The 22,477-nt window shown below is 30.3% G+C and overlaps 1 protein-coding gene and 1 long non-coding RNA gene across 8 annotated transcripts; one reads left to right on the forward strand and one right to left on the reverse strand.

Annotated features, from left to right (window-relative positions):
• Positions 1–11,007: 11,007 nt before the first annotated feature.
• On the reverse strand, positions 11,008–13,997 carry LOC121126719 (uncharacterized). 3 transcript variants are annotated; one of them, XM_040722028.2, is made up of 4 exons: positions 13,791–13,997; positions 12,457–13,281; positions 12,132–12,327; positions 11,008–12,068 (listed from the first exon to the last, which is right to left on the reverse strand). In XM_040722028.2, the coding sequence occupies exons 1-4, from the start codon at positions 13,881–13,883 to the stop codon at positions 11,305–11,307; spliced, it is 1,878 nt and encodes a 625-aa protein (XP_040577962.1). In that variant the 5' UTR covers positions 13,884–13,997; the 3' UTR covers positions 11,008–11,304. The 3 variants fall into 3 exon arrangements, with proteins under 3 accessions (XP_040577962.1, XP_071748364.1, XP_040577964.1); XM_071892263.1 differs by having other exon boundaries at positions 13,873–13,942; XM_040722030.2 differs by lacking the exon at positions 13,791–13,997 and adding an exon at positions 13,735–13,782.
• LOC121127087 (uncharacterized) lies at positions 13,281–21,156 on the forward strand. 5 transcript variants are annotated; one of them, XR_011782819.1, is made up of 5 exons: positions 13,281–16,751; positions 16,821–17,204; positions 17,271–17,832; positions 19,971–20,078; positions 20,131–21,156. It is a non-coding gene; the product is annotated as an uncharacterized lncRNA (long non-coding RNA). The 5 variants fall into 5 exon arrangements; XR_005867509.2 differs by having other exon boundaries at positions 14,230–16,751; positions 16,821–17,547; positions 17,659–17,832; XR_011782818.1 differs by having other exon boundaries at positions 16,821–17,862.
• Positions 21,157–22,477: the final 1,321 nt, after the last annotated feature.

The raw sequence follows: 22,477 nt of genomic DNA on the forward strand, positions 1-22,477 counted from the left end.
AGAGATGCCATAGAGTAACTGGATATTGCATTTTGTCTTTCAGAGATTATTAATTGTAGGTGCATTCAAGAAAAATCTCACAACTTGCGAAATCAATTAACTAATTTTAGGACATAACACCATATTTAAGCATTTCATTTTGATAGTCAGGACTGTATCTCGCCAAATTAAGAAGTTTATTGGTCAATCACTAGTTAAGACCTCCACAGGTTCTCAAAATTTGAGATAATTCTGCTCGATTTTCAAAATTGAAATAATACATATATTAAAAATTAGATATACTTAACATATTTAAATATTTATTTTTATATCGATGCTTCTATAAATAATAATAACTATTAATATTAAAGTTTGAATAAATAGCCGTGACAAGTGATGAGAGAATAAGTAAATAAAAGAATATTCCTGTAAAAAAAAGTACAATCATAAAACTGCAATTAAAACTCAATTTGGATTGTTTGAGTTCAACTTTCAGCCTTTTGGTTTTCGTAATGCTGGATCGTTCCAGCGCTATATGAATATGGTTTTATGGATTTTTTCTTTTCATTTCTTTACTTAAATGATATTTTGGCCTACATTAATTTAAAAACTCTTTGAAAAAAACATCTTTCAATATACATTCAAACACTATCAAATAAACTCTGCATTGCTTTTGAAAATATCTTTCTTTTTTTTAAATATTGATTTCCTTGGAGTTTCTATTTCTTCAAAGGGTATTACTCCGTTAAAGGAGAATGTTTCAAAGATATAGAGTTTTGAGCGACCGGACTAGTGGGGATAGCAGGATTCTACAGTAATCTCATTCCAAATTTTGCTGAATTGGTAAATACTCTGACTGAGTTACTAAGGATATCAGCCATGAAATCCCTCTAGTTTGGCCGGAGAGTGAACAACGTTCATTGAATCCCTTCCTTCCTTCAACTCGATTCAAAGAGTTTTTATCTGGTCCCTGATGCCTAAAAATAAGCTGTTAGAGCTGCGCTACATCAAATGTTGGATAATCGGCCCATATCGTGGTTTCTTCTCTCAGAAATTAAGTGACACTTAAAGAAGATACTCAAGATATGATGGAGAGTTTGCTTGGTCGTACTTCGTTTCAAGCATCTTATACAAGGTCAGAAAACTTCTTTGTGAGAAATCCACTTCAATGCCCCGTCTTTTTATTCCTCTGGTCATAACAAAGCAAGTTTTAAATCATTACATTTTTTAACACTTTCTTCGGAAGGCGTCTATCAACATTATAAAGTCTCGTTTTTTTTTGTCCCAATCTGCCTTTGGAAATCAAGTTATGGTTATTTGAACGTAAGGGTTGGCAAAAAAGAAAAGTACATCGACAACAAAAGCACAAAAATACGGCTTTGTACTCCTCTGGCCTTTTTGAAACAATACATAATGACATAGTCAGTTCTGGTACTCCAGTTGATATCCTCTGTCAGTACGCTAGAGATCCTTAGAGATACACCCTGACATTTATTGATTGTTCAACAAGTAGCTCAACTTATTACTGATATTACTACTAAGTGTATTGTTCATAATTTCGTTAATGATTATATCTCAAGATATAGTGTACCATTATTCGTTATTACGGATCGAGGTTCTCAGTTTGAAGCTGAATTGTTTTCGTATATTATCCGAATTAGTTGGATATAATCGCCTTAGAACCACTTCTTATCACCCTCACTTCAATGGAATGATCAAGCGTATTCACTGGGGCATTAAGTCCACTCTCCGTGCTCGTAGGGAAATTAGTTTTCCTCACTCCATTTGAGTAAATAATGGTACCTATGAATATGATAAATGGTCAAAACTGGGACAATAGGTCCTTAAATCCATCTTATGTTACTTATTCCGCTAAATACTTATGCAATATTGACTTTGTGTCCCTTTCTTCTAGATCGGACCATTCCTCTAAAGCTATTTATCGTTGCAAAACCCTTAACCATACTGATTATGCATGGGGGCAACTCGACCGAGTCAATAGCCTGTTTGAAGATCCTTAAAATGGACCGACAAAGGTTATTTATAGTAATCCAAGAACTTTCTTTGTAAATTGCCTTCTGAAAATGAAGAATCCTTATCAATAGAGCACCTCAAGCCTGCAATTATTCGAGGAGATTCTTTTGTTCTGAAACTTTTGCAACCTTTAACTAAAAATGAGAAGAACAAGCAAACATTTCCAAAAAAATCTTATCTCACAGTCTGCAGTCCACTCCATTACTTGATCCTTCCTCATCCAATTCAGTTCAAAATGAAGGATAATTACAATTATTTTTTGGTTGCATGTTATTTCTTGAGTCTTGCGCCGCTTTTGAAGGAAGGGGGTAGAGTAGGAGCTCTTGTTGTGACCCAAACACTTTAGTCGTTTCCAACAGCGCCTAAGAAAAGGAGAGTTGGTAATCATGCACGCCATTTAAACAGAAATGTATGAGCTAATAACGTAAAACCCTTAGCTTATATAATGAATAAAGTAAAAACTGAATAAAATACTTAATTATTTACGAAATTAAATATATTCCTAGAATAGAAAATAATATACGAATAAACAGAAGATTTACGAATTAAGAAACAATTTGCGTAATTTTTAAGCTTTTGCTCGCATTACTTGCCACTACAACATTACAAGCATCTTCAAATTTTATATTTTTATCTCTAAATAAAAGTGAAGGTTGCAATTACAATTTTTTTTACAATTTCGCTCAATACTTCAGGGTGACAAGAAGTAATAAATTCGTTGGCAAGATTTGTAAGGATTGACAAAGATATTTCATGCATAGGATTGTTCATTTTACATATTGGATTGTCCCTTTCAAATATATAGCTAGCTTTTTCAAACAATGAAATTGAAGAATCGCTACAATAAATTTAAGAGTTTTCCGCAAAATACTTTTCTTTGGAATGTAAATTACAAAGGGACCATTGTTATAGTCCTTCGTTTACTACTTTAAAACATTAAAGACATGAAGACTTGATAGTTCTACCAATGCAAATTTAGTCCAAAGTGAGTTAAAGACAATTTTTCGAAGTATTGGAGTTCAGGCGAAAAAATAGAATTTTTTGGTTTTATTTAACTTCTACTTTTTTATAAGGCTATTGACATATATCCTCCAGATCAGTCAAAAACTCAGAATCGTAAAGTTGATAGTTCTCAGTATCTTTCTCAGAGATGTACTATGAAAAAGTTACTAGGTTCATAAATTTTTTAAGCTACATTGTAATTGGCGTTGGATTTTTGTTCTTATAGAGGAGAAACAATTCTCAACAGAGTCTTGAGTAAACATAACAAGAAATCAAATTTATAAATTGAAAGAAACTTATACTACAATGTTATCAGATATGATTTATTTAAAATTCATTATAAACATTAATGTTTAAGTTCACAAAAAGATCACCGAAGAAATAAAGGAAATTCATGGTCTTTTTACATTTTGACATTAAACGCATACTGAGAGCAACAGATCGTCTTCTCCAAGTGGTGAGGTCAAACTAAATCCCTACTTGATCCCAAAACCATGTCGTCTTAAGATATTTATTATAAAATTATGCAGTAGAAAGGAATACTCGAATTGCCTCTGCAATTTGTCGCCTGAGAAGGTGAGAAGCAAGGTTCACTTTTATTCTTTTACAATTGTGGATGAAGTTTATATGACACTTGATCTTGATATGAAATTAGAGATTAAAAAGTTTCAATATCCATAGTATCAGAGGAAAGATAGCATTTCTTTTCAAAATGTGATGGTATTGTTATTGCATGTCCTCAAATTAAGTTATTTCGTAGGCTCTTGATCATATGGGGGATATCTGCGATGATACATATTACTTCATGTGATGAAAGAGCACTAGGAAAAGTGTTAGTGATATTACCTTTCTTTAGCACTATTCTGAGCTCCGTCTATATCGCCTAATATGATGGACCCATATCAATGGTTATCGACTCAACTTTCAAACAAATGGTCGCAGCTGAAGTAATAATTTCAAACTTGCAAAAGAACAATGGTGTACAATAGGAAGATAACTTTGAGCTTTCCCCTTATAATATAAAAAGACTGTAAACTTTTTAAATTATAGATTAAATTTAAAACCACCTTGAATAAAGTAATACATCCTCTAAAGTAACAGGATTGAAGTGTAAAACTTCCAACCGTCTTCTCAATGTCCTTAAGCTTGGTTGAGGAAATCCTTGTCGAAGAAGCATCTATTTTCCAATGGCACTACAAGCAATTCGTAGCTGCAATGCTTTTCTTATGGTGGAAGGAGACGAAGCGACGATATTATTTTATTATTGGACAGATAATGTAGCTGGTCATAGTTAAAAATACGATTAATTGCCTCATTCCTTTTTGTAATATGCACATATGTATGTATAGCTATGACCAAAAAAACAATTTGAGTCCATTTTAACTAAATAATCAACAGTCTATTTGACATAATCCCCTGAATTAGGCTGGAATTCGTCAGTTTGTGTGGAACACTCTCGTACATCAGGCTTGAATTCAATCGTTTGAGTAGACGTCATTTTCAAAACTAGTTCAACTCTTACAAATAAAATTCAATTTTAGAGATATATAAATACAAATTAGATTTATATAACCAATTCATACATTTTATAAGATCATGTGATTTCAATACAGGATCTGGTGAATTGGCATAAGAGTGTTAGAGGAGTATACAACGTCCCGATTCTGTGTAATTTTCAGATAAAGCTTGTACCCCCTTTGAGACCATTCAGGCTGTTGTTCTTCCCCCCCCCCTTTGAGACCATTCAGGCTGTTGTTCTTTCCCATATTACTGTAGTTTTCTCACACCTTATCTTGGAGATTTTGAAGATTTAGCTATATACTAATCCTAAATTTGAAAAAGTATTTCTTTAATAACTTTTTGAGTATTTAAAAACATCAATATAACTTACCCTAGTCTTTGAACGAAGAAACTGACGTTAGACAAACTATTTGCACGCTATTTGAAGCTAAGACCCCCTTTGATACAATTTATGCTGTTGTTGTTCTTGACTATATTGCTATAATTATGAATAAATTATTCTTTAAAGAGTTCTTTGATAAATACTTACTCTTACTAATCTAATATTTCAATATTCCATTTTATAATTAGCATGTTCCCGACACTTTTTACTGATAAAAAGGACTTTATTTTTTGTATCCCGTCATCCTCGATTCCCAAAATCCTCTCGAAGTCCAAATTTACAGTAGGTATGCTTCTGTAAATACTCTCTTCAGAATTTGCTAGGTCTATCAAGTCGTTGTATGCTGGGTTTTCATCTAAAAATGTATTTAATTGGGTTTTGAATGGCTTTAGTTTTTATATATTTTGTAAATGTTTGCAAATAGTCAAGCTAACTAGTAAAGGGAGTCTTCCTTCTAACGCAGTAATGGCTTCGGTTATTGGGTTGAGATTATTATTAATCATTGTCAATTATTCATAATAAACTCATCATTTATAATCTCCTTTGCTTTAAGAACCGATGATGTTTTTTCATTAAAGTTGTTTAAACATGCCCTGATTATTTCAGAGTTATTGAAATATAAATCAACTGGCTTCAACAAAGTTCCCTAGCGTGTGATTATAGGTGCTGGAGGTAAAGGAATTTGCTAAGAAGTAGTAAAGGTCCATTTTCTTTGCCGGCATTCAAAAATACATTTTTTTATTTCTGAACTGAGCTTGTTTGTCTATGGGAATTATTTACGTATTTCCGTGATGAAAACTTAAAACTTATTATTCCCAAAGTCCAAACCAAGAGTTTGTTGAATACTCTAAATGACAAAATTTACACATTAATGGAATTAGCAACTTTTATGTCTATCATGTTGATTAGATAAAGACAACCAAAGAAAAGGCCATATAAAGGACACATCAATATAGCTGTCACTGGTCATTCCCAGTTGTCTTTAGTCTCATCAAAAGCTATGAAAATATCCTTATCTCCAATTTCCCCCTGAATTTTGGAGATTACATCCTTGCTATCAACCTCCATTAATCTATGCAGTATATATTTCTACTACCAACGGTTGTATCGGTATATTTGACAAAATATTTTGTTGTCGTGTGCTAGGTACCTCCAAATTTCCTGGCCTCCATTAATTTCAATCTAGGCGTAAAGATATTTTTTTTTCTCGATATTTCACTAATTTTGATGTACAAAGTCAATTTTTTGTTAAAAGAGGTGTGACAGCAACAATAGTTCAAGGAAGGAATGAATAAATAAGAAAAAAAAGGAAAATATATTAATATGCAAGCTTACAACTGAAATTTTTATTTTTATTTTATAGACACCGGAAGGAATTTTTTATTAACGTCACTAACCAAGACTATGATAAATTAAAGGGCGACTAGTCATGCAGTCCTTTCAAAATAGACTGATTATCCCGGATCTATAACTCCTCCATCTATTCTATTTTCCTTATTGTTTCTTTTTCTGATATATAGCTGAGATTAAAACATTAAAATAAATAGCAAAACACGACTGTTCCCCTGAGGAGATGCAATGAAAAATATTTTTTCGCAAGAAGTAGCTTTTCCGATGACGTCACTAAGTTATTTATCTTACCTTTTCAACATTTTGTACAAGAAATGTGTCATACAATTTGATGTAACTTTCAATCTTTTTGATTTTTATATTAATTTACAGTGTGTGACAGGGAATCGTGCAGTAATTGATTCCCATGTACAAGGTGTAGGACTTCTCCTAACTGTGTTATTTCAGATTTGGTTAGTTCGACTTTACCTCTAACACGAAGGGAGTTACATTGATATGCAATGATCGGAGCAAGTATCTCATTGCAAATGTTTCCTGTTACCCCTCTGATAAAGCCGGTACGCCTTTTCTTGGCATTTTTTTTCCACTCTTATTTTCTCCACCTCTTCTCACAAGGTTGGCAAGAGAGTTGCATCCTTCAAGATAACCTTGTGGACGTATAGTTCTGCAGCGTAATTACTGACATAGAGCACTGCTCTTTTGTTAGTGTAACGACGACCTTCATAGTCAGGTAATAGTTTTGTGGAGGACTCTGTGGTAGATATGATACGTATATAATATGTGTCCAGTATTTTATTACTTTTTCCACTCAACCAGGGAGATGTGATCACTATTTTTCCTTACAATGATGATTTCTGTGCCCTTTTTGGCAATTTCTGCATATATAAATTTACGCTTAGGCTTCAATTGATGAAACTTTTGTTGCTCAATAGACTCCTGCTTTGAGTTTTGAGACCTTTTGGTTAGAAGAGTTTCCTTAGAATAATCCTCCCTCACTCGTTGCTTACTTCGAGGGAATTGATTTTCAGTTTTTTCATGGGGAGAGAGTTGCACTTTCTGATTATTATTTTTGATTTAGATAGTTTGCTATTTTTGCTTTGATGTTCTTTGGAACATTGTTCTCCCACCGTGGGATGGGCTCTTACTCAGTTACCGCACTTGTTCTATGTGACGGTCTCCTATTTCATGCAAAAATGTTCCGCTCAATTAGAGGGTTGGAAATACCTTTATTAAAAAGAAGATGAGGTCATTGTCTTAGCTTTCGATTGATCCATTTATTGATGTAACAAAGATGGGTGAGGTCCAATGCTGGCCCAGAAGAGGAAGGTTGTACAGTTGTAACACTTTTTAACTTAACAAAAAAGTGAAAATGAACTTTAAACCCCTCGAATACGAATTAAACTCCAAGGCAAAACGTGTGACGTGTTGATAGTATAAAGGTAAGAAGTCAACTCCTAAACAAAACACAATTGTTCAAACTTTGACACGTAGGTTTCAAAGCATTTGGAAGGAATCACAAAATTACTACTTTTATGATCCGTTGCAAAGAATCATCTGCATTCATATGCCGTTCATTTCTTCATCAAAAGATACTGAAATCTTTACTTGCATCAAGGATGGTACTTGTAGTAGAGCTATAGCCATAGATCAGGATATGACCTCCTCCATAAACGTCTAGAAGAATTTGTGTATATTCAAATATCAGTTATTTATATTTTATGTTTATTTTGTTTTTATATTTATGCAACAATTCGTTAATTTGTGGCAATTGTCCATCGATCTATTACTATGAGGATTTTGGATCTTAAAGAATGGAAGAAAAGCATAATTTTGAGACCCTTCCAAAATAAAACATTCTTTGTAGTGATTGATAAATACAAGAACCCAATTGATCTGGGGAGTTGTCTAGCATTAACGATTGAATAAGATAAGAATATCTTCACAGTTTGAGGTTTAAAGTTTGAATATATTTTATTATTAAAATTGTTTGATTATTACAAATCGCTTTTAACAATTTAAAATATAATTTAGTTATATAACAATAACTATAATTATTATTCCAGTCAATTTCAATCTTATAAAAACTTAGAAAGTCCATGCCTAGAATGGGACATTGAACATCGTCGACTATGTCCAAAGGAACCTCCTTAAAGAGCGTATCGAAATATATCATTGTAATTTTCCAAGTACATTAATCTTAGCCCCACTTACTAAGAATCACATTATTGATTACATATAATATCTTTGTATATATTAAATTTAACTTTAGAATTAGTTTTTGTAAATGTAAATTATATAAATAAAATAAAGTGAGAATTTCCTATAAATTTTTAACAGAGTACAAATTTCGAATCAAATAATTGCATGTTAAAATTTAAAATATAAAAACTCAAAAGGATCTACCAATTTTTTTATCTTAATGTGTGTACTAACTCCTTTTTTGTTAAACTGATTTTCTGATATTTTCTGATTTAAATGATATATTTGAAAAGGTTTAGTCTTAAAATGCCCTTTATTGTAACCTCTAGTTCTTGGAAAATAACATATTTTTAACAGAAATTATATATTTGTAAAGGGATTGAGAAGTTTTAATTTTAAAGTTTTGGTACTGAATTTCAAAAGTTTCAATAAGATTCCTTTGTATAATACCATAAATTTATGTTATATTTAAAAATTATATATCTTTTAAAAGAAGTTTTATTTATCATTAGAAGTAAATCGCTCAATATTAACAAAAAGGTTCAAGGCCCCTGACACAGAATGATTTTATGGATACAATAACAACTAGCACTGCTGTTGAAATAATTCTCTAATTATAAGCACGAAAAACACTCTTATTTAATTTATGTAACTCATAATGTCCTTCCACAACGATTCTATCACTATAATTGATTTAGTACCTCTTCCTCCCCCACAATATTGTGACTTTCCTCTCCAAGAAGCACCTACAGCTCCTGTTATTCATGTTTATCACTGCGTCTGTAGAGTACACGACCAGAAGAAAGAGTCCCTGAATGTATACGTAATGTAGGACCAAAAGTCCTACTGGAAATGTACCACCAAGTTTGATAATAATTATATATATTATAATTTATATGGGCTATTGATCTTTATGTTTCAAGAAAATATTACAGAAAGAAATGTGTCCTTAAATGTGGCCTTCCATGACACTGATTAGAGACTTGAAGCATATATAAATATATTTAATTAAACAAAACCCATAAGACATCACGATTGTAAGTTATCACTGGTAATAGAAGCCACCATGTAGGCGATGTCGAATGCTGACGAAATTATGCTTTTTATTAATTTACTAACGCGTTGGGCATCTTATGTTGTTAGACTTGCTCATTAATCCAAACAGGAGCAAGAAACTGTTGACGATATATAGGGATACGGTGACTGTGCACATCTTGTCAGAGAAGATTCGGGTCCTTCATCGATCCTTCTTTAGCCAGCTGAGTAGCTTTTCCCCTTTCTTTATCCTACTCGCTTTCGGCACATCCGTCAACAGCTGACGTTCCCTTCTAATGTAAGAGACAGCTTCTAGGTCCTTCAATGTCCTCCTGAACGTCTTCTCTGAGACGTCACGGTCCTAGACCATCTTTCTCATGCTCTTCATCGGATATCTATCTTTCTTCTCCTTCACCGAGTCCAAAAAGGTTGGAGCCCGAATTTTGTTGAGACCACCACCACCAGGACTCTGAGCGAGGCTCAGACCATCTTTTTTCATCTTCTTCACCTTGTATACGAGCCTCTCCTTGCAGCCGACGATCTTGACAATTTCTGCCACCTTGACATGGGCGTCGAACAAGTCGGATATCACTTTTCTTTAAACCTCTTTGTGTTGAATTAGTGCCATTTCATAATCGATCATTCATAAGATTATCAATAATAATATTTATTTATTAATAACAATTCTCTAGATAATAATTCACAGTTGGCAACAAGAAAAATACAGAAGATTAAAAAAATACAAATACCATATGTTTTTATTCAAATTTTCCTTTCTCTTTTGTCATTCGAGATCAAGAATGGATAAAAAAGCTGGTCGTGTATATTTTTATGAGGGAGAAAAATGCAAATTACTATTCTACGAAGTAACATAGAAGGAACATTAAAAAAATAAAAGTATTACCAATTTTAATAAAAAATACTGTATTGATCGTAATAAGACTATATCAACTGATTTTTTATTCGTGTGAATGTTATATCAGTTGAAATATATTCTATTATATAATAAATTATTTATGAAAATGGAATTGATCAATCATTCTATTATTGAATCAGCTTTATTAAAATGATAATTTATGAAATATTTATTAATTTTGTATTTTGATGTGAAGTTATAAAATAGAGTATCCTTTCTAAAGAAGTGTATTAATTACTTCCATATTTAGAAATAGTAATAAGATTGTAAAACGTATTTTCTTATTAGAGAAGAGTAGCCTAACCTCAAGCTCCTTATTTGTCACGTAGGTAAGCGCCGGAATAAAGATGAGGGCAAGGCCAAATCTCTAAATTTTTGAAAGGCAATCACTATGAAAAGTTGTGTGATTATTTTTCTATCAATATATAGTCTTATTTTTATGAAACTGGTCCCTTCTACTTTTGATTTTGTTCCGGCACCCCTGGTTATGTATTTTAAAATTAAGCAACTAAGAATCATTTTTTTGGAAGTATTTTTATGATTTCAATTCAAAATTTATCTATTCAGTTCAAATGGATCACTAATGATTTATTAAATTTTTATTTACTGTTTAATGTAAACCACAATATTTGAATACAACATATTTTTTTTATTATGTATAATATAACAATTAAGATGATGATTCAAACATAATTTGATGAGTTAATAATTATAAGTTTACAATATTACTTTTAATCATTGTTGTTTTTATCAAAAATTGTTAAAAAAATATATAATTTTTGTTGATATTAAAAATATATATATATATTTGTATGATGAAATACTATCTGCAACCATCGAGTGTCCATTTCCTTGATATATCAATATTTATTATTATCTTAATATGTCAATTTTTATCAATGTTGAAGTTAATGTCAAAATTCTTATTCATGTATGTTTGATGACCCTCTGGTTTGATTGAATATACAGTTCCTTTATATTTACTTTTGAATAAATCCGATTTATCCATAAATAAATCAGAGTCTTCAGTTACTATGACATTATGCACACTAGGGCCTTCAATATTTCCTGTAAAATACTTCGAAGCTATCATTGGTTGATTGGTTTTGGTCTTTTGAAAGGAAGGTATATTTTTGTTATAGTCCCAAGGCTTTGATTGATAATAATCAGAAGGAAAAGAGTTATGAAATCGTCTATAGAAATTATTTGCATTCTTTTCATCCTTCCAATTATCAGATGCTACAAAATTTGAGCATTTATTGAACTGACATTTGTGAAATCCAATATTTCTTCTAAAATGTTCACATATATTGCATGCTTCTCCTGACTTGCATTCTTTTCTGTTTGGACAAATCACTCTTGGAATTAACTGACAAGAACCAGCCAAGGTTTCATTTTTGCAGTTGACAATAGGAACTATTGCACATTGATTCATTTGTTTCTTTACATCACATTTTATTTTATGTAGATTAAAACTTTTTGGAACCGTTGCATTACGACATATTATATTACCTTCTGGGAACGTATGACAGAATTCAGAATTTACTTCTTTGTATTCACAGACTGGTAAACGAATGTTGACTTGATTGCTTTTTGTTTCATACTCAATGTTATAGGTTCTAATAGTAATATTAACACATTCATTCTTTACTATAAAAAAAAATAACCTGATTGTTAGTATAAAAATACAAAAACATCATTTATAGCACATACGTGAAGGTTTACAAACGTTCCTGCTTTTGTTTTGAATTTTCATTTCATGGCCCCAATAATATTTGGTTATCACATTTATAACATTTTTACAAGTTTTTTTATAGCTTACTCTTCCTGGTATTACTTTGTTCATTAATTTAGTAATTCTTGTCGGCACTTGACGGCATATTTTTTTTTTTTTTTGACGGCAGCATTGCTAAAAAAATAAATTATAATTCTTTGTTAGTGTTTAAAGATATTTAATAAAATATCAGATGAAAAAATTTGATCATTAACTTATAATATAAATGTAATTTTCTTTAAGATAATATGTCATTATCTTTACCTGGTTATTGAAGTCTTTTTGATTATTATTTGGTGAGTATGGTTTGCATATACTTTCTTCACATATAGGGGGATTTATGTTTATACAATTGTTATTCATATATCTTGTTGTAGGAATTTTTCCATTGTATGATGAAGGACATATTGACAAAGGTTGCTGAAATTGTAGAGAATGACACGAATCGCCCATGGGACAATTTTGTGAACAAGGAAATCTTTTATTGAGACATTTAACTTCGGGAATTATCCAACAAACTTTCTGATTAATTATCATGGACACGGGAACTTTTATGACTTTATCTGTCTCACGAATATTTTGCATTTTACATTCATTGGAAACTTTTGGAATAGTCTTATTTTTTTTAACTGGTATTGGTATTTTTTTAATTTCCCAAACAGTTTGACAACTCACAGTATTGAGATCAAAACATTTTTTTATCGCTGTTGCATTATCCAGGACGAGTTTTTCATTTTCCCAACTTATATTTTTAGTAGATACGATTTCCTTTGCTATACAAATTTTTTTTTTATAATTAAAGCATTTGCGCAGAGGAGACTGAGCACAGTGGGATATTATATAATTCCTAAATATTTTTTCTCTAACTGTACGACACGAGTTGACTTCCATTGGTATACAAACTTTTTTACCTACTGTTTGACATTGATGATCTTCTATGGCTGAGTCACAAATCCTTTCCCAAACTGTATAGCAATTTCCTTGAGTACAACAATTATTTTTCGCCATATTACAACATTTATTTTGAATAGAACAAACATTATCAGTGAATTCTGCTGGAATTGGTCTTTGAGTAATGGTTAAGACGATCTGGATTTAAATTGGTTTAAATAGAGTACATGATTTAGAGTATATTATTTCTAAATACTTATCAGGTATTAGCTGATTATATTTATTAGAACACATTATCCTAAACTCTCTCGATTTGGAGCCTTTTGATACATTTCTTTTCTCATGTCATCCATTCAATAGACTTAAATATGATAGTGCTTAGGATGTTAGTGTTTAATTAAAACAGAAAAATGTCTTGGAAATAATATTAATTACATTTAATCTTATTAAGTTTAATATTTTGGATTGCATAACAATTTCCAAGAAATGAAGTATGTAAATTATAGTAAATACATTATAGATTTTATGCATATTTTTAATATGTATATTATAATAAATGGAAATAGTAATATCATTTTAAATTGTAAAAACAAAATATTCAAATAATAAATTTAAATTCAATTATATACTTAAAATATATATTAATCTAACTAGTTTGATTTTTGAATGTTCAGTACAATCCATCATTATAAATAGATAGAACTCACACAGAAAAAAAAATTTATCGAATAAATTCTCGAGTTACACATCGCAATATCTTTTATATTATAATGAAAATAACTAACTGACTTGTAATTCATTCAAAGATTTGCTCTAATGTTAATGTGCTGCGAGAGTAATTTTCACACAAGTGTTGTTTTAAATGACCTTAAATTCATTCATGTATGTTATCTAACCCTTATAAAATCATATCTGTATATTCTTTTATATATTTAATTTTAGTATCAAATGAAAAATAATACATAAAATTAGGAATACTTCAGGTTTGAGAAATATGATCATAATTTACTAAATTTACTATCATTACTGAAAGAATCACTTATTAATTATTATTAGAATTCAAAATTTTAATGAATATCCTGGGTGTCATATTCAATTTATATCATTTATGTATTGTATTCCTAATAACTTTTTTTTTTTAATTAAATATAAATACATTATTTATATTTTTTTACTCTAATTTAAGGAAATAATCTAGGTAAATAAAAAATTATATAGTCCACGAGTAGTATGTAATTAAGGTTTACACTTTCGTGTTGGTATTGAAAAAATAAAATTATTTAAACCGAAAAAAATAAATCTGGCTGACTAATCAAGTAAACCAGAATTTAGAAAGAATGAATTATGCATATTTTAACCTAAGTTTAATGCATATATAGGAATAATTATATAGTTAATTTTGTTTTTGTTGCACATAAGGTATTCAAAATAACAAAAGCAATCGATGAGTTCTTCAAGCCGCAAATTTCTAAAAAGAAAGAGATCGAATTTCTCGATATTCTCTTAAGATACCCTCAATTGATATAAAATGGCGCAAGCCCGAACTTGGCCAGACTTTCGGGTCAGGTTTAATTTTTCCAACACGATAGTTGGGCCATGTTGGGTCCATAATACTCCGACCTCGTTGGGTTTTAATTTTTAATTGTCTAGATTTTTTTTTTTTTTGCGATTTTTTTTTTTTTTTTTTTTTTTTTTTGGAGTGGCCTTCAATTGGTTTTTAATGAATTTGCTAATATTTTCAAAACCCTGTAAATTCCTCCCGTAAGCTCATCGCTCATATACTCAGTACTCTCAGTTTGTCTATAATTTAATTTAAAATTAGTCCCGATTTACTTGTCTATATTTTCGACTACAACCCGACGTGAATGCACTGCCCTGATCAGTTAAAAACTGCATTTCTTATTATGAATATAATAAGTTCATATCGTTATAAAATATTTGTCCAGTTGTTATATATATAATTTATTTTGTAATACTTGTCTACAGTTTTCGTTTTGTAAATAGTTCAATTTTATATTTTCATCGGCTATTGATATTACATTTTTAAATTATATATTACATTAATAGAGGTTTTTATTGTTTCTCAGAATATAATAAATCTATAAGGAAAATTGATTCGAATGCATATCTGATAAAAATACCACACAAATAAAATTTTAAATACAAGAAGCAAGACTAGGTAAAAGCGTCAAACGTCATCCACTCCAATTTTTTTATTTTTCAACTGGCTTTGCCTGAGGCCTACAAATGAGAACTAAATCCAACTAATTCGAAGATAAAACTATAAAATCGACTGAAATTATATTTTCAAAGACATGCAAATCGGAATTATTGTTAAAGACAAAAAATTTGAATTTGATATTGTAATAATAAATTCTGGACGACTTGCTAGGCCCATTCATCATCATTTTATGAAATAGGGTATTCCAGCTGAGCTAAAATTGTAATTTTCTACGTATCTATTTATTTTTAATTAAAATTGGTAAATATTTCAATAACATCGGAACCCACGCCTTAGACGGAGAAAAAACACATGGATTGTTCCAATATAACTACAAATTGTGTGGTTAGAAATGAAAAGAAACATAAATGGAAACAGTTAAAGGTCAATAGTAATACAAGGCTATATGTTCATGCAATTGGAATTTCCATAATTTTCAAATTAATGTACCGTACCGACTGCAGGGCAAGACAGACATATTTTGTCATCATAGATTATAACAGTTATCACACATAAATGGGAAAAGCGTAAGGAATAACTTTGTATTTCTATTAACCTTGTACAATACCTAGGGACACCCACAGGGGGGATGGAGGGGATATAGCCCTCTCCATCACAAAAAAAAATAAAGGAATCTTTTCTTTGTACCATAATTCTTTTTTCGTCAGAATGAAAAAAATTTATTTCAGGATTTATTTTCTAAAAAAAAGTTATTCGAATAAATTATGCAACAGGCAAAAAATCAAGCATCCCCCCCCACCACCACAATATATATATAAACTAGAGATACCCCTGTACCATTATTGTGATACATTATTCTGTTTTTACTACGTGATAGGGAGGACGAACGAGCTTAGAGTCGCAAAGCATACTGAAAATACCACGATTTTTTAAATACAACTAAGTTCCTATTAAGACCGAAGGTTTAACGTTTTTTCCGAATTTGAACGATTGGAGGACGCTCATATTTATTCACTGAAATGGGTCAAAAAATAGGAGAAAATAATGTATTATCTCGATCATTATGAGCGTCCTTAGCAAAAACAAAAGTTCAAATCGATTAAATAGTTATGGAGATATTACATCTTTAAACTGGTATAAATAGCCATGTAAACAAATCTACACTTCTGTCTTGTTTACATAGGCGCCATAAGTACAGATATGCTAACCTCCTATTTTTTGTACCCATTTCAGTGAATAAATAAGAGCGTCTTCCAATCGTATTGAATTCATATCTCTTTCCATTGAACTACCAATAAATTCAGCCAGTTTTATTACTTCGTTTATTCTGTTTATTCATCTTGTGATCCCTGCAAAGGATCTTTTTAGCCAAATGCAAGCCTCTCTGTCCAACTTGGATAATATAAATGATTCCTCTATGACGAATGGTGAAAAAAACATCAAATTGTGTGGTTAGACAATTCATTGAAATTAATCGATGTACAAAGTAAGTGAAAGTTGTTTACACTAAATTATATCTATATTTTTTGAACATACATATAAAACTATATTTTAGGCACCATCAACGATAATAATTATAATTATACATATATTCAAGAAAGGAAGATGTTGTAATCTTCGGAAAAAATATATAGACAATAACTTTAAACTTTATAGACAATAAGAGAATGAACGTCAAAATGTACACCGTTAATTTTTGTCCCCGTTCGTCCTTCGTTTGTTCAAAAAAATGAAAAGAAATCGTTAACGCCTTTCGTTTTTCCGTTCAATGTTCAAACTTGAGTTCTGGATAGAATAACGCCAACCATTTGAATAATATAGTTTCCAAAACCCTTTAAAGGTTCTGGATTAAATTTTTTGAGATAGAGTATCGAAAGCTTTAGCATCATCAATTGCCATTAGCAATACATTATTTTAAGATTCTAATAGTGTTTGTATGGTAAAAATCAGACCTTTCAAATGAAACCCACTTTTTTTTCAAAGTATTTATAGACATCAGTTGCAGATTCATGTGAAAGTCATTGTTCTGGATCGAAATTTTATTATGAGCCTGATAATAGTAAAGGAGTGGATTACAAATTAATAAAATTAAACACATAATCTTGAAAAATATCTTGTAATAGTCGATAATGTTAAAAGAATATGTTATCCCAAATAATCAGATGGCGAATATACAAATGATGAAGAATATTTCGATAAAAAGACAGAACTAAGAGAAGAAGTGAAGGTAGGAAAGAAATCGTTATGTTGAGGAAAATGAATATTTATTAATTATGTGATGGGTAAGTTTGTTTCATTTTTTATTGATTTTAAGAAAACTTCTTTATTTTCAAGGAACGACATTCTTCATAAGATATTTTATTCTTTCCTCAAATAAGTTTTTTCTTCTTTAGAATATGGTAATATGACATCTACCCTCTCAAAAACTTCCCCTCCCACCGTCCTTTAATCCCCACAGCGAGAATCCCACGTCCTTTTACAACCTAACATATCAATTCCAGAGACATCTACCTAATAGAGGCCTTATGTAATATATGAATGTTACGGATGTTTGTAGCGGTTGTTAGGTAATACAACCTTCAAGTACGAATCAGAAAGTATTTATGAGTTTTAATAATCATCAAAATTTTAATATTAAGACAAAAACATTTTGTTATTAACTGTTTCGTCATAGCCATTATATATAATCTTAAATAAATATTTTTACTTAATCCATGACAAAAAAAATGAGTTTTAGTATGTTATTTTATACGATGAATTGAAAGATCGATTTTTGAAGGAGTTAGTACATGGTGTTATCAACATTAATAGAAATACAAGGTTATACCATAACACCTATAAGACAGCTGTTTGACTTCCACCACGCTTTTAATATTGACGTCATTGTAGATTAGTGGTTACGTGTTTTGTCAAAATCTGATTTTCTTACCAAGCAGTCGGTATGATACATTAAATTGAAAATTTTAGCAATAATGACGTCATAAACTATGAGTGGTTTCGTGTTTTTTCAAAATCTACCTGTCTTGTCCAGCAGTCAGTACAATGCATCAGATTGGATATTCCAGCAAGACCGATTACATGACGGTCTAACCTTGTATTTACATTAACCTTGGATGTTATAATAAATGTCTGAGAAGGGATTTTCGTATAACTCCTTAAATACAGTTAAGTAAAGTCATGAATATCAAAAATAAATATTTAAATAGGTTAATTATACTCGTATCTATTATTTAATATATGTATTATTTTAACATTACAAAAGTCAAATAGAAATATCCCAAATCTTCTCACGAAATATTAGCGGTATATTTGTAATGGAAAGTTTCAAAATACTGACATTGACGAATATCATTTATATCTCATAATTGATGAAATATATTAAAGCTTTATGTTACGAGTATTATAACGTAGAAAATCCAATTTTGTACCACGCATGATTAAAATCTTTGAACCCCCAAAGTAATAATTGACAAATGATCATTGGAGATGTTGGACAGGATTCGACACTTGCGACTCAAATTGGACTTGAGTTCATATTTTGAAGACTTTGCAACTCTACTTAATCTCACTATCAAAGAATCAAAAATAGAATTTGACAGTAAAGCTAATTTATACCGAACTCAAGAAAAACATCAACACTATAGTCTATATAAAAATAAAGTACATAAAATGTCTGCAATTAGCTAAAAAGAAATTTAAGAACTCGAATAGGACTAGATAAAAAGATTTGAGGACTTGAAGTTGAAACTATTTAAATGAAGTTTAAATAAAACATTAATTATTTTTCTATAATATAAGCTATGCTATTCCTTACCACGAGTAAGTTATAAAAGTATATTGAAGATTATATTTTTCATAATTTTTTAGCCTAATAAATGAAATATATTTAGTTCACAACTAGGTATAGAATCAATAAATATACTTTTTTAATCACCAACACTTTAAATATGTTTATTAATCGTACTTTGAATTTTTTTTAAATCTGATGAATCAAAGAAAATATGAGATCAGATTTGGATTATGCGCTCAAAGATGATATGTGGTCTGAAATCTTGTGGTGCAAATTTTAATAGAGTAATTTTCCCCCTGAGTAATTTAAAAAAAAATAATAACTTGACTATAAAGGTTGTGTAATACAATATGACACGTTAGGAAAATATAACGTATCAGTTAGTGCTGAAAAGTGCCTAGTCGTCTTTCTTAGATAAAGGCACCTTTAGTTGGGTTACAACATCCATAATGCATTTATAAGCTATTTATTTATAAGAACTTTGCTTATTCTAACATTTAAAGAGGTTATGCGATTTAAAATGTTTTGTGTTCGATGGAGAGAAAATGCCACGTTAATGATTTTTATGCTTCTAAAATTTAGTTAATCAATATATTTTTACTCCTACAAACAAGAAATATTTTTAATTACAGAACTTGTTCATTTTGAATTTGATAATTATCGAGGATTTGTAGGTTATAATATGCAAAATTCATGGAAAAAAATTATATTGGTGCTTTCCAAAATTTTACATGTATATATGTTTATACTAGATATGCTCAAAAAACGATATCACAATGTTTCTGTACTTTTTCTATGCTTTTGGGCGTCAAGAGTATGAATATTGGTTCGAATTTCGTGTTCATCAGTATTATTCATACTTTCTAAAAATATTTTCTTTCTAATTTCTATTAAACCTATTTTTCAAACTTTCAGTGCCAAGGATCGTCTTGGGATAAAATCCAATTTAGTGACGGATCGCTTGAACTTAGTACTGATCAAATTTTATCTGCTGACAATTTAGCAACGGTTCTGACGAGTGAAGTAATATTTTTAAATGAGTAAGCTTCCTAGTTTAATTTACTATTTCTTCAAGGGTTTGAACAAATACGTCGATTTGTTTCTACGTCATGAAATTGATCTTCGAACCTTCACAACTTTAACTGAAAATGATCTCAAAGAAATTGGAGTATGTACTTTCGGAGCTAGAAAAAAAATTCTCCTTGTATCTATGAAACTAAAAAAAAATTTGAGTGGAGAAAATTGGTTATAATTTTTGTAGTTATTTTCATGTCATAGTTTTTATATTATATTTACTAATATTTGATTATTTTTCTTATTTACTTCATCTTTGGTTTTCTTAAGCTCTAAACTAGTTACTATTTAAACATATAAACTTAATGTTTTGTAAGTTTGTATAGTCATAAATGCATCATAAAAACAAGCAGAAATTATTTTCGTAAAAGTAAATGAAGGTGCTTAAGTGATCGATTAAATTCTGCTCTTTAAATTCTGCTTCCAAATTTTTGGATTCAATTATTAGAATTAATGCCATTAAATTTAATCTTAATTTTTTCTATCTCATATTGCTTTCAATTCATTAGTTGACAGAACATATGGTAAATGCTTTGTTACAAAGATGAGTAGCCAATAATTAAGTATGTTCAATTAAAAAAAAAAGAAACTTGAAGGTATTAATTAACTTTATTCGATGTTGGCTTTTCTCCTAATTTCAGTTACAATATTTTCTTACTCGTCAGCGACGGAGTAATTTGATTTTTTTTTTTTACTCTACTTTATTTTTTATATCCCTATAATTATATAGTATAGCTTGTTATTGTGGGTTGTGCTTTGTTAATGTCGCCCCTTATTTTTCTAATCAATGCATAAGAATAAGATAAAATAATATAAAAACGTAATAATATAGTTTTTATTAGGCGAATGAACAAACTTCAAATAGGCTGTGAGACTGTCTGTAGCTTTGGTACACCCTAAATGAATAAAATTATTTTTCTTGCTCCCCAAATGCTATATTGATTTTATTTACAAATAATGAATTTATAGGTATGTGAATAATTTATAAAGCATTTTCGATTTAACTATTAAATTTAGCTGTAATTTCTTCTTTGAGTGATCCGAATATCTCATATATTTACCAAACTGCAACAGAGTTATTTGATATTTTTTAAATTGATTTTCTTCCCCAAATTTATTTATATTTTAGTCTACACTTGCTGTTGTAGTTGGCATAGTCTATATACTTGACCTGTGATATAATGAAGAGGGATGGTGCACGGAAATTTCAATCATATTGACGCTGGAGCATCAAATTTTTCTGAGAAAATGCTAAATACTGGGTATCCCGTGGATTGGCATAGCCTGTTATTGCACGAATACACTTTGAACCTCGAGAGGATTCCATTTTTGCCAAACTGATCCAAATTATTGCACTTCACTTCAATGAAATTATCTGAACTGACGCAACAGTGACGTCACTACGTCAGCTAACGCCAATCAGACTGCCTCAGAAGATCCTTGTTGCCTCACCTTTATATATAGTCACCTTGATCTAATCTCTCTTTAACCTTTTCAGAGTTTTGAGGGTCTATGACGGTTTTTTTTTTCGGTGAATGGCTGGTACTTCTTACATAGTAAGAGTTCGGATCCTCAGACATTCGAGATGATGGACTACTGTCATTCTTGTGACTAACTGGTCCTGTCCCCTTTAAGTAGACCAAGAGATGTTGGGGATCATTCGAAGTTCGGCAGAGGCTTGACTTTTCCCGGAGCGGGATCCCTTTCCCTCTTCGGATGACATTTGGAGGACGCAAAATATGTCTCTAATACTTATAACTTTTGAAATAATGCTTCTACCCATGAAGGGGGTGATTTTGATAATTTTGTTGTGGGTATGCTACATTTTATCCTTTGTCAACATATTTTATATAGTGTTTTAACAGTCGTGTATTACTCTAGCCCGTATTTATAACTGTAGGAGCTTGAATACAGTTCTAGGTTTTTGCTGCATTTGTTTAAGAGATGCCATAGAGTAACTGGATATTGCATTTTGTCTTTCAGAGATTATTAATTGTAGGTGCATTCAATAAAAATCTCACAACTTACGAAATCAATTAACTAATTTTAGGACATAACACCATATTTAAGCATTTCATTTTGATAGTCAGGACTGTATCTCGCCAAATTCAGAAGTTTATTGGTCAATCTCTAGTTAAGACCTCCACAGGTTCTCAAAATTTGAGATAATTCTGCTCGATTTTCAAAATTGAAATAATACATATATTAAAAATTAGATATACTTAACATATTTAAGTATTTTATTTTTATATCGATGCTTCTATAAATAATAATAATTATTAATATTAAAGTTTGAATAAATAGCCGTGACAAGTGATGAGAGAATAAGTAAATAAAAGAATATTCCT

This window comes from Lepeophtheirus salmonis, chromosome 12 (genome assembly GCF_016086655.4).
Source record: "Lepeophtheirus salmonis chromosome 12, UVic_Lsal_1.4, whole genome shotgun sequence".
NCBI lineage: Eukaryota > Metazoa > Arthropoda > Copepoda > Siphonostomatoida > Caligidae > Lepeophtheirus > Lepeophtheirus salmonis.